Here is a 12,768-nt window from a genome sequence, read left to right as displayed (position 1 = left end):
CTTACTATAGAGGGAGAATCATATCCAACATATATCTCCAATTTTCTTTGGGGTCTCATTTTGGTGCGATTAGGTGGTGCAATGGAAACATATATCGCACACCCGAATATTCTTAAATGAGAAACATTTGGTTGATGGCCAAAAGCTAATTGCATAGGAGAGAACTGATGGTAACTTGTTGGCCTCAAACGAATGAGTGTTGCGGCATGTAAAATAGCATGCCCCAAGCTGAGGTTGGGAGATTTGTTCTCATAAGTAAGGATCTAGCAATCACTTGGAGGCATTTAATAAGTGATTCTGCTCACCCATTTTGTGTGTGAACATGAGCTACTGGATATTCAACACTTATTCTATTAGTCATACAATAAGCATCAAAGGCTTGAGAAGTAAATTCACTAGCATTATCAAGACGAATTGCTTTGATTGGATTTTCTGAAAATTGTGCTTTTAATCGAATAATTTGAGCCATTAATCTCGCAAACGCCGGGTTGTGAGAAGACAATAAGCACACATGTGACCATATCGAATATGCGTCTATTAGGACCATAAAATATCTAAAAGATCCACATGGTGGATGAATAGGTCCACATATATCGCCTTGAATCATTTCTAAGAATTCAGGGGACTAAAATCCAATCTTTACTGGTGATGACCTTAAAATTAACTTCCCTTGAGAATATGCAGCACAACAAAATTCACTAGATTTAAGAATCTTCTGGTTCTTTAGTGAATGTCCATGGGAGTTTTTAATAATTTTTCGCATCATGGTTGTTCCCGGATGACCCAATCGGTCGTGCTAAGTTATGAATTCATTTGAGCTAGTAAATTTCGGGTTTACAATGGCATGTGATTCAATCACACTAATCTTGGTATAATGTAACCCAGACAAAAGTGAGGGTAACTTTTCTAATATAACATTTTTATTTGAATCATGAGTTATTATGCATAAGTACTCACGACTTCCCTCATTCATAGTCTCAATATGATATCCATTTCGGTGAATATCTTTGAAACTCAACAAGTTTCTTAGAGACTTGGTAGACAATAGTGCATTATTTATTATAAATTTTGTTCCTTCAGGAAACAAAATTATAGCTCTTCTGAAGCCTTCTATCACATTGCCCGAGCCAATAATAGTATTAACATATTCTTATTTTGGCACAAGATGGATAAAATATATATTACTTTTGAGAATGGTGTGCAAACTTGCACTATCCACAAGGCAAACATCTTCATTATATGTCCTTGCAATTCTCTTCCAAGACAAATAATAATAATAATAAAATGAGGAAAAGTACATGCACAATAAAATTATTCACATGAATACTTAACAAACACACATATTAAACTATTCCATCATTGATCAAATAGCTAATATTTCTTTCAGAATCTTCAAAGAAATTAGATACCTCATAATGAGTGGTGAAATTTTCATCATTTGAAACTAAATTTGTTTCCTTTCCTTTGTCATCCTTTTTCAAGGATGCTTGATAAAGATAAACTAGGTGCTTTGGGGTGCGACAGGTACGTAACCAATGGCCCTTTCCACCACAACGGAAGTAATTATCTTCAATTGATTTACTTTGCCTATTGTTTCTTTCTTTATCCCACTTCTGATGAGATCCTTTATTGTGAATATAATTCTTCTTTTCCTTCCATAAAATTTTTCTTGCTACTAAAATATTGCCATTTACCTCTTTTGAGGTAATGATTTGCCGCATTTACTTCAGGAAATGGGGTGGCGCCAGTTGGGCGCGCTTCATGATTTCTTAAGAGCAACTCATTGTTGCGTTCAGCAACAAGAAGGCAAGAAATTAGCTCAGAATATTTTTTAAATTATTTTTCTCGATACTGCTGCTGCAGGAGCACATTCGAGGCATGGAAGGTTGAGAACGTTTTCTCTAACATATCGGGTTTGAGGAAATATCACCGTCTATTGATGATTGTAACTTTTTTCAAGGTGTTTCCAGAGATCTGCAGGATCTTTTAATGTGAGATATTCATTTTTCAATCCTTCGTCAAGATGACGATGAAAAAAAATCATGACTTTGGCTTTATCCTTCTAGGATGCATTATTTTCAGTCTTAATGGTATCTCAAAGATCAATTGAATCAAGATGGATTTTAGCATTAGTATTCATGATAAATAATTGTTTCCAGATATATTAAGAGCATTAAATTCAAAATGAGAGAGCTTCGACATAATGAAAATTTGTTACCTGAAATCTTCCTAAAATTTTATTAGAGTCTCGTGCTGATAACGTGTTGTAAAATAAATATAAAATAAAAGTATAAGTAGAAGACTCTAGTACCACAATTACTATCTCAATATAATAGAGATGATTAATATATTTACTAATATCATATATAAAGAGTGAGAGAGAAGAATATTCAAAAATACTTGTAAAATAAAGAAAAAGAGAGAATTGTATTAGTAATATAAAAGAGAGAGAAGATTTTATGGCTGAGTTTCGTTTGCTTCATATCACACTCCTATTTATATGTACACAAGAGGTAATATTTTCAACTCAATTTCACATTCCTATTTATATGCACACAAGAGGTAACATTTTCAACTCTCATTAAATTCATCTCTTTTGAGTGAGCCGCCCATATTAAATGATGGTCATCCACCTCATTTGATCTTATCACAATAAATATTAAATTATAATGTTATTTTTTAGTATATTTAATATTTTTTATACTTCTTTTAGTATATTTTTTATATAGTATTTTTTATAAAATTTTATTTTAATTTGTTATAATTTTTTACTATTATAATAAAAATTAATATTTATTTATTAAATTAAAAATAACATATAAAATAACATATTTTAATACTCTTTATGAGTACTCTCAATAATCTTATTTTGTTTACTGTTTTAGATTCTAACTTTTTACTAATTATATTTTTATTATTATTTATGATTAATTTTTTATTTAATTTATCATTTTCAATAAGAACAATAATACATATTATAACAAATTAGAATAATAAACAGTAAACAAGAATTACAATAATAAATTTTACAATGTCAAAAAAAAATATTTTATAAATTTTTTAGTACCCTCATTATTCTTTTATTTAGTATTATTTTGGACTGTAAAATTTTATTACTTATAATTCCATTGTTATATATGGTCAGTTTTTTATTTACTTTATCATTTTTAATAAGATCAATAATTCATATTATAACAGAATTACAATAACAAATTTAATAAAAAAAATCAAAATATAAAAGAAACTACTAAAAATTGAAAAAAAAATTAAAATATTTGAAATACTTGAACCAAATCTAAAAATCCTTTTAAAAAAAATCAATAATGATCATCAAAGGTTGACGTTAAAGTGAACGCAGAAGCAACCATTTTTTGCTTCCAATAAACGGCTTTTAGATTGTAAAATTACTTCTGCATTTAAAGAAAAAAAAAGTTGTCAAACATCAAAAAGTAACGTTCAAATGCACTTTTATCCTTTCGAACGTGTTTGCCAAACAACACCTTAAATAATAAACATTTTTTTACAACTTGCGAAAAATAAGAGACTTTTTGGAATCCTACAAATTGGTAAAAAAAAAAAAATGCTTTTTGCAACTTGTAAAAAATTCTTAGATTAATAAATATTTTTTATAATTTGCGAATTGTATTTGGTATTAGCAGGTGTGAACATGCATTCTTAATTGCAAAGTGCAATTTAAGGCTATAAGGTGAATGCATGAAACTAAAGGGGAATCTATAAGGCTACGAGGCTACAAGTCTATAACATATAACAGATTTGAAGTGAAATGACATAATGATTTGGCATGCATGCCTTATGCCTAGGAGACAGTAACTGCTTGTGCTACATTGTTTCAGTAGTTGCTAACCCAAGACAACATTAACCTAACATATATACATACTACATAAGACACACAAATCTAAATTCTAAACCAAATACCAATGCAACTCCTCCACAACCTACCCAAAATAAAAAATAAAATAAAATACTAGTACTAACAACAATTAGTAGAACAATCTGCATTAAAAGGATAATGCTATACAAAACAACCAGATCAATTTTATATATCATGAGTTAAGATAATTAAATAGTAGAGATCTTAAGGCTAATTTTTTTATATTAGAAAATGAGGTGTGATTTACGTTAATATTATCATATTTTTGTGTAAACGCCAATAAGAGGAATAGTTAGTATACACAGAAATCATGAGTATCAATTTGAAAAAAAAAACAAAAAATAAATAAAAATTATAGATTATCATAGGAAAAAATCTCTGAAAATAAATTGTTAGCCGCATATTTAATTTGATAGGAATTCTTAGTAATAATTTTTTTAAGGTGAAAACTCAGGTACAGTCGACTTCACGTGAAGTTGATAGTTGAGAATCGTTAGATAAAAATTTAGTCAAATCAATTAAATCATCTAACGACTCTCAGTTATCAACTTTACATGAAATCGACTGCACTTGAATTTCCACCCTTCTTTAACGGGTTCAAACTTCAGTAATCATTAGTCACATTTCCTAATTAAGGTCAATTCCAACATCATAACACTCTATTATACTATATTATAATATAGACGTATTACACCATCCCAACTTTCATATTCAAATTAATTTGGAAGATATTAACACAACTTTTGTTGAGAATAAATTCTACTAGATTTATACTATATTTGACCAATTTAAAGCATTAAAGACCAAGTACAATTTAGTGTATTTAAGTCGTTCCAAAATTAGAAATGTTAGCTGCATATTGATTTGTCCAACATAATAAATTTACACTGAAAATAAATTTTATTAGGTTTATACTATTTGACCAATTTAATGTATTGAACACCAAGTTCAATTTAGTGTGTTTAAGTCATTCTTGAATTAGAAAGGTTTGGTGCAAATAGATTTGTCCAACATAATCTTACGTACCATAAGTAGTTGCAGAGAACAGCTTTTTATTGATGAAGGATGAGAAGCAGTAAAAAAAGAAAAAAAAAAAAACATACAAATAGTTAGAACATTTAAAGCACTGGTTAATAATATTAAATGTGTGTTCTTGAAGTATTAGATGTCTTAAATTAGTCACTAAAAAAAATAGAATTAAGTCAGATTATTCATTTTATATGGTATATAGATCAGAGCAAATTACATGAAAAAATTGTTTGGAGAAAAATATTATATGAATGACTTAGTTCTAATTTGGTTATATTTTTTGTCTCCTTTTTTTCATGAAAAAATAGTTGCAAGATAACACAATTTACAATATCAAAAATATTATTTGTACACTAAAATTAATTACCAAAATCAATTATCATATATTTTTATATAAATACATGTATTGTTTAATTTATTTTTAATATGTATTTTATATTTTAATATTTTTTTTTTTGTATTAGTGACTGATTTTAGTAATCGTTACACAACTTCACGATTTAGTAATCTTTCAAGAATTACGTTCATTATTATCCCTCTTATATGAGTGTGTCCCCAAGCACTTTGAGCGAGTTATTTAGTGAATGACAACCACCAAAGTTTCATGTTATAAAATAGTATTTAGTAACTTGTATGCAGGTCCCAAAGCTACCTCTTCTTTTGATGTACTATTTCGTCTTCATCTTCATCCATCCAATGACTAAGACTAAGGACTATGCACTCTATGTGTTTGTGTGTTTGACACAGAGGCTAATAAAGAGGCTGCTCAGTTTTTTTTGGTCCCTAATGAGTTATGACATGTGACTATGTGACACATTTAACTTGGCCTACCTTTTTCATACCTTGCTTCCAATTTCAACTAGTCCATACCCCAGGTGAGATAAGTCAGAATCCTAAATATTTTGGTCACTTGATTAGAACTTAGAAGTCTTGAGTTAAAGTGATTAGGATTAAAAGTTCAGTTAATTACATTAATAAAATTTCTGATAATAGAGTTTGAATATATTATTCACAAAAAAAATTAGAAAATCACACATTAAAAACTAACTATTAAAGAACAGAATCACTTCACTATTGATTATTAGTATTTAGTATTCACCTTAATCTAATTTATAGTTAGTTTTTCTATGGTTCCGACAACTAAGACTTTGATGATTGTTAAGTACTTAAAGAAACTGAAAAATCACACTTTCAAAATTAGTTATTAAAAAAAAAGTTGAATCATTTTTTTTAAATAAAACATTATAGGCTATTTGATATAAGACTTTGGACCTCTTGTACAACCAAAGTTCATATATATATTGGTAGAATGTGATTATTTTTATTAAGATATTTTTATGTGAATTTCAGTTAAACATATTAAATTATTTAACAATTTATAATATAATTTTTCAAGATGAAAACCTATTCATGAAAGTAGCAATTTTGCTAAGATGGTAAAAAGAAAAAAAAAAGTGTCCTACTTAAGCATGCTGGCTGTTTCTCCCACTGCCTCTTGTGTCATTTTCTCTTAAAACTCACTGTTACATAACACATGACACCAATGCACATAGCATAGGCACCAAAGACTAGTAGCCTTTCATCAATAGGGTGAGTTGGTGAGTTAGTGAGTGAGTGAGTCAATCCATTTCCCTCACAAAGTTCAAGCTCAAACCCACCTTCATGGATGTCTCTACTCACAAATTCTTCCAATCTACATCTGTATTGGCACCACTTGGGGTAATGATCCCCACATGTTTGATACTATGACTGTGATGTCTTTTGCCTTCATGTTTATCCCTTTGTTCTACAATACATTACATTACATTACAAGAATGTGTTTTGTTTTTCTTCACTGACTCACTTTTGTTGTTTGGGTTCAGGAGCCAGTACCTATTGAATCCAACATGAGTAGCTTGTATGGGAAGAACAAGAACAGTAACCCTTTTGTAGATGATGACTTCCCTGACCCACTTTGCAAGCTCAATCTCAAGGAGACTTCTGAATTTGTCAAGTCATTTCCAGTGCCAAATGCTAATAATGATGAAACCAGAAGCACCATTGTTGATGTTCCAGCTCAGAGAAGAGAACAACAACAAAGGAGAGTAGCATTAGAGGCTCCTGCAACACCTGGTAGGCCATTTTTCAGCTTCACAACCATTGGAAGGAACCTTTCAAGAAAGAGCATTCCTTCCAAATGGGATGATGCTGAGAAATGGCTCATGAGCAGTTCATGCCATGACTCACCAGCACATGTGAATGCTGTGAATGTGAATGTGAAGAAGGTATCTGAATCTGAATCTGAGTCCTCAAAAATGGAGTGTTTCTCGGACAAGTCAAGGGTCACAGTCACTGAGGAAAGGGACTCAAAAGCTGCCCCAAACTTCAGAAGGTCTTCATCTTTGGACCACCAAAACATGTTTGGTGCTTTCAATGGGGTCTCATGCCCAACAGACATAGTACTAAAAGGTGGGGGATCACACCATCTCTCAATTACTCTCAAAGCTGAAACCCCTTTTCTCCTCCTCCTTTTATTATTTTTCAATCTACCCTTTTCGGCAACATCATCATTCTGCTTCCTTTTCTCTTCTTTTTTGTCTTTATTAAGTTCCAAACCTTGTTTAATTGCCATTAAAGTTCCTTCATCATGTTATAGTTTAATTAGCTTTAAACCTCATTTGGCTTTTCAAGATGCAAATTAATAAAACTATTTATGTGCTAGTCTCATTTGGCTCAAGTTTTTCCAGCTTTATTATAAGCTCAATTACTTGGACCCAAAATTGTAGATTGGTTGAAGATTCAAAATTTTGACACATTTTTATTGCCTTTGTTCTAAGTTTGGTTAAGCATGATCATGATAAGTTTTACTGATATTTTTACTAAGTTGTAACTTACATGCTCTCCTGTGTGATGTAAGAGGTGAATTTGAAGCTAGGTGGTATAATGGAGTTGAATTTAAAACAAGATAAGTTGTTGAGAGATTGTGAATTTGAATGCAGATAAGTTCACTGAGAGCATAGAGCCAATTTTGCCAAGTTTCAGATACTCAGAGCCAACTAAAGAAGGATTCTTGTTTAGAAACAATGCTGGGGATGCAATGAAAGATGCTTGCACAGAAATGGCTTATCATCATCATCATCAACAACAAAATGAGATTCAACACAGAGATGTTGGGACTGAGATGACACCTCTTGGAAGCTCCACAACTTCAAGGTGCCATACACCAATCAAGAGTTCATCCCCTCAGAGGCACAATACTCCTGAAAGTAGGTCAGGACCATTGGCTATGGCAAACACCAATAGCACTACCTGCAATGATCTTATTCAGCTTGAAGAGTGCCATTTTTCCAAATTGCAACTGGGGACACAATATGACTTGGTTACTTCAAATTGGAGCTCAAGTGGAGAAGAAGAGGAGGAAATATCAAAGAGTTTGAGGCATAATGGTAGCAAGAAAGGTGATCCTGAATACAGGGCTGCTACATGGGAAGAAGAGGAGAAGACTAAGTGCTGTCTCAGGTAAAACTATACTTCAAAGCTTCACCATATATAGCTCTTTCATGATTCTTGTATATTTCTCTATATAGCATAGACTTTCATCTGATATGTATGGCTTGAGCTAAGTTGTGAATTGATTTGCAGGTATCAGAGAGAAGAAGCAAAAATTCAAGCTTGGGTAAACCTACAAAGTGCTAAAGCAGAAGCACAATCCAAAAAGCTTGAGGTATTTCATTGTCAATAATCCTTTTTTATTATGAATTATGGTTATAGCTTGCAATTCTTTGTAGTTCACCAACCACCAAGAATTCTGGAATTCTAGTTGAAAGCATCAAAATTATGATATATTTCATCTATTCCAGTTTATATGTCACTACCAAATAAACAGTAACAGGTGAGAAAGATAGATAAAAGGGAACAGAGAAATAGAAAGTTAAAACGAATATTGGAATATTAGTACAAGTTATGTGCTGTTGTAAGATTCTGGATATAAAATCTGCTTAACATTGTTAGATTTTTAGCTGAACATTAAGAAGCAATGTTCTTGTTGGTTAGTCTTCCTTCCCCTCCATTTTCTTGGTGGTCTTTTTCCTTGGTCATTGCTATTAGCATTGAAAATCGAACTTTTCCAAAATCATATATATCAAAGACCAAATTCTGCAAGTTTGGCATGATTTTAAAAGACACGAGAGAATTGGCCAATTTGTAAGTAGTACAAGTTACCATTCCTAGATCCTTATCTGTTTGCAACCAATTTTTGAACTGTATGTAAGTGTAGATTACTTTGTACTTTGTTCTAATCCACATGGTCTTGTCCTGAAAATATAGAAATCCAAGAAGATGTTAACTAAGCATGTGAATATGATATAAGTTTGAAAGTGCATGAGCTGGTTTGAACTTTTGATTACAATGGAATGCTTTGCATTGGCAGGCATGTTTCTTCCTCGAGCCACCAACCAACTCATGGTCATGGATACCATTCTCATTATTATTATTCTTATCTTGTTGACTGGTCTATGGTCCACGTAGGATTCCTCCTCAATTAAATAATAACATAATCATGGTATATCAATTGGCTACAGTTATATGCTTCTTGTCCTTGCTGATTTTATGTATTCATGTTCAGCTTCAATATATAAATATGATTATGCACAATATAAGATAGGAAAGTTTTCAAGTGTTCCAAGAACATTAGTGTTTTAGCGATTTTAACCATTGATTTTATTTACATATATATATACACCAATATTCATGGAAACACTTAAAAACCTTCCTATAAGATATACTATATGTACAATATTGGTTCAATTACCTTTGTTGAGGCAGAATGTTTATGGTATCCTATGTTTAAAAAATAGCAACTAGTTTGCCATAGCTGGTCAAAGAATTGTACTGGGGATTGTAGATAGTGAATTTATTTGTTGATTCTACCCTCTCCTTAACTTTATGTCACTCTCACTTTAAGGCAAGAGCATTTTTTGACTTATTGGGTACAAACCATTTTTTTTTAAGTCCGTCGTGTGCTGATTTTTTTTGTGGGGTTATTAAGATCGAATTTTAGATCTTTTTGTATATAAATTCTGATAATATATAAACAAAAATACATAAATGGTTATAGTTTTTGGAGTGAGTTAGCCCCATTCAATTCTAAGACTAAGTTCTCTAAACCATTGAAGACATAAAATCTATTAGAAAATGCCATGGCATATAATTTTAAGACACAAAGTTCAAGAAGCATGCAATTGAACTTAGATGCCTTATAAATTGAAACTTGAAAACTCACTCCCACTGTTTTTTTTTTTTTTTTTCTTTTTTTTTTTTTTGTGTAGGTGAAAATACAAAAGATGAGGTCAAACCTTGAAGAAAAATTGATGAAGAGGATGTCAGTGGTTCACAGAAAAGCTGAGGAATGGAGGGAATCAGCTAGGCAACAACACTTGGAGCAAATTCAGAAAGCCACTGAACAAGCTCAAAAGATGATACACAAACATCATCATCATAGCACTCAATTTTCAAGCCACACCACCATTTCTTGTGGTTGCTTCCCTTGTCATAACATCCATCACTAATAACATTTAACAATGCAAATATGCAATGTTGATCTTTGATGTTTTCTGCCTCCAAATAAATTCTATTTTATCTGTAACTGTTATTATTTTATTTTTATTTTTTTGCACATTTTTTTTTTTAAATGAAAAGGGAATAGTTTTCTTCTTTGTCCATTTCAGAAGATCCAAAGCAAGGTACAATATATCTATTATCTAAGTCATGGACTGCACAAAACAGTTCTGAAACCTGAAAAGATTAAGTTTACAACGGGAAAGTGATGTTTTCTTTTGTTGTTTTCTTCCCTTGTTTGCATGCTAATGTTGTCGTTTAGTTCTTGGAGTAGGAACCAAGAAAAGAAAAGCAAAACTAAATTGGCAAATACATAGTAAAGGGTACTCACTTTTCAGATTTCTACATGTCATTGATGGTACATCAACATGGCAAATATATAATCATCCATAATCTTTTAGAAACTTTAAATAACCTTAATTACTATATTTTGTCTATGGTATTAGCTTAATGTACTTCCAAGTTCCAATTTACCTTAAATTATTCAAGGTAACACATTATTACTTCTCTTTAGTGCTTCTTGTTTAATTTAGTGTTACTTAGATATAGGAAAATGTTCCTTAATTTTTAAACAGTTCACATTATTCAACTAATACATGCACAGAATCCCAAAAACACTGGTCCACTTTAGACCACTAATTAACCAATCCTGATGGGGCTAATTATACATCAATAGTTCAAGTCACGTGACAACTTGTGTGAAAATTGGAATACTATGCTTATAGTCAACAAATCCAACTGTTTTTCTGGGTCTTTTTGTGATTCTATATTCATAAGGTCTAGTTCAAATTTTAGTCTTGTAGCTAATGAATATCAGAAAACTGGTGGCTACTTCTATCAAAATGTATTCGTGTGAAGATGGTATTATAAATCGTTAGATAATTTAATCAAATATATTAAACATTTACACTATGTTTGGTTTTAGGAAAAATAAGAGAAAAGAAAAGTGGTGGAAGGAAAATAAGTGAAAAATTCTTTGTTTGGATACCAAAGAAAATGGGAAGAAAAGAAAATTTTGGTGTGGGTCCCACAAAAAAATTTTCTATCCATTAGAAACATGAAAACAAAAAGAAAAATGTTATTTTTGATGTATTTACAATATTACTCCTAATTCTATTATTAATAATAATTATTAATATAAATTTAGTTTTAATAGTTTTAATACATTATTATAATAAAGATTTACATTTAAACATTATATATGTATTAGATAAATAATTTATAAAATTATAATATTTTATAATATTCATAAAATACAATAAAACATAAATAAATAAAAATATTTATACTTTATTTTATTATAAGGGCATTAATGTAATTTTATACCATTATGATTTTCTTTCTTCTCACTTTTTTTCTTATCCAAACAAAAAAAATTTTTCTTATTTTCTTTCTATTCATTTTCTCTTCATCCAAACAACACATAAATAACTCTACTTTTCCTTTTATTTTCTTTCCTTCCATTTTTCTTCCTCTTATTTTCTTTCCTTCTATTTTCTTTCCTATATCAAAACAAAGCCTTAATGGTTCACCGTACTAGACGACTTCAAGAAGTAACTATCCTAAAAATTTAGGTCTATTGATCCAAAACAATTATTTTACATGTATAAAAAAGTTAGCTATCAACTAGTCACTTCGTATAAAAATATGTATTTAGTATCTAATATTTTTTTATTATACTATTATAAACAAATTTGATTATTTGTCTATTGCAGGTTTGATTATTTTACTATAACATTTAATTATTCTGATAGTTGATTATTTAATTAAAAAAATATACAAAATAATATATTTATTTATACACAAATTTATGATAATTGATTCGGTGATTGATTTTTAGTGTTTAGCATCCTTTTATCCCTAAAAATAATTGCATACTATTGGGGGATACTCCATTCCATTCCCTTTGGTGCATATTTACAAGTCCTATTATATGCTCAGTATCATGTTTCTCTTAAAGAAGGAAAAAAATATGCTCATAATAGAGTGTGAGAGGCACTAAGTCAAAGAAAACAACTATACAAGTATTTTGTACCATGTGTGCATGGTTTGATTAGGTAACTAAAATCAATAGATTCTGAGAGCTATAATCATTCAATATAAAAAATTCCTTTATTTAGGTTAAAATTGGTTTTCTTATCCTTTGATATATTTTTTTGGTCCAAGATAACCTTCTAAAGCTGCACTGGGAAGGGAGAAAAGGAAATAATTTCTCAAAAAATAAGCTAATACAAACATATTGGTGGAGCAAC

General features: G+C 30.3%; 1 protein-coding gene across 2 annotated transcripts; it reads left to right on the top strand.

Annotated features, from left to right (window-relative positions):
- Nucleotides 1–6,418: 6,418 nt before the first annotated feature.
- LOC107624762 (Remorin family protein) lies at nucleotides 6,419–10,620 on the top strand. Of its 2 annotated transcripts, XR_002356989.2 has the most exons (6): nucleotides 6,419–6,640; nucleotides 6,784–7,369; nucleotides 7,900–8,419; nucleotides 8,543–8,624; nucleotides 9,330–9,461; nucleotides 10,228–10,620. XR_002356989.2 is itself a non-coding variant. In XM_016327219.3 (5 exons), the coding sequence occupies exons 1-5, from the start codon at nucleotides 6,584–6,586 to the stop codon at nucleotides 10,465–10,467; spliced, it is 1,485 nt and encodes a 494-aa protein (XP_016182705.1). In that variant the 5' UTR covers nucleotides 6,419–6,583; the 3' UTR covers nucleotides 10,468–10,620. The 2 variants fall into 2 exon arrangements, 1 of the variants encoding a protein (XP_016182705.1); XM_016327219.3 differs by lacking the exon at nucleotides 9,330–9,461.
- The last annotated feature ends 2,148 nt before the right edge of the window (nucleotides 10,621–12,768 follow it).

The sequence above is a fragment of the Arachis ipaensis genome, chromosome B2 (assembly GCF_059453495.1).
Source record: "Arachis ipaensis isolate K30076 ecotype BB chromosome B2, ASM5945349v1, whole genome shotgun sequence".
Classification (NCBI taxonomy): Eukaryota; Viridiplantae; Streptophyta; class Magnoliopsida; order Fabales; family Fabaceae; genus Arachis; species Arachis ipaensis.
This window is presented reverse-complemented; position numbering and strand designations above follow the sequence as displayed.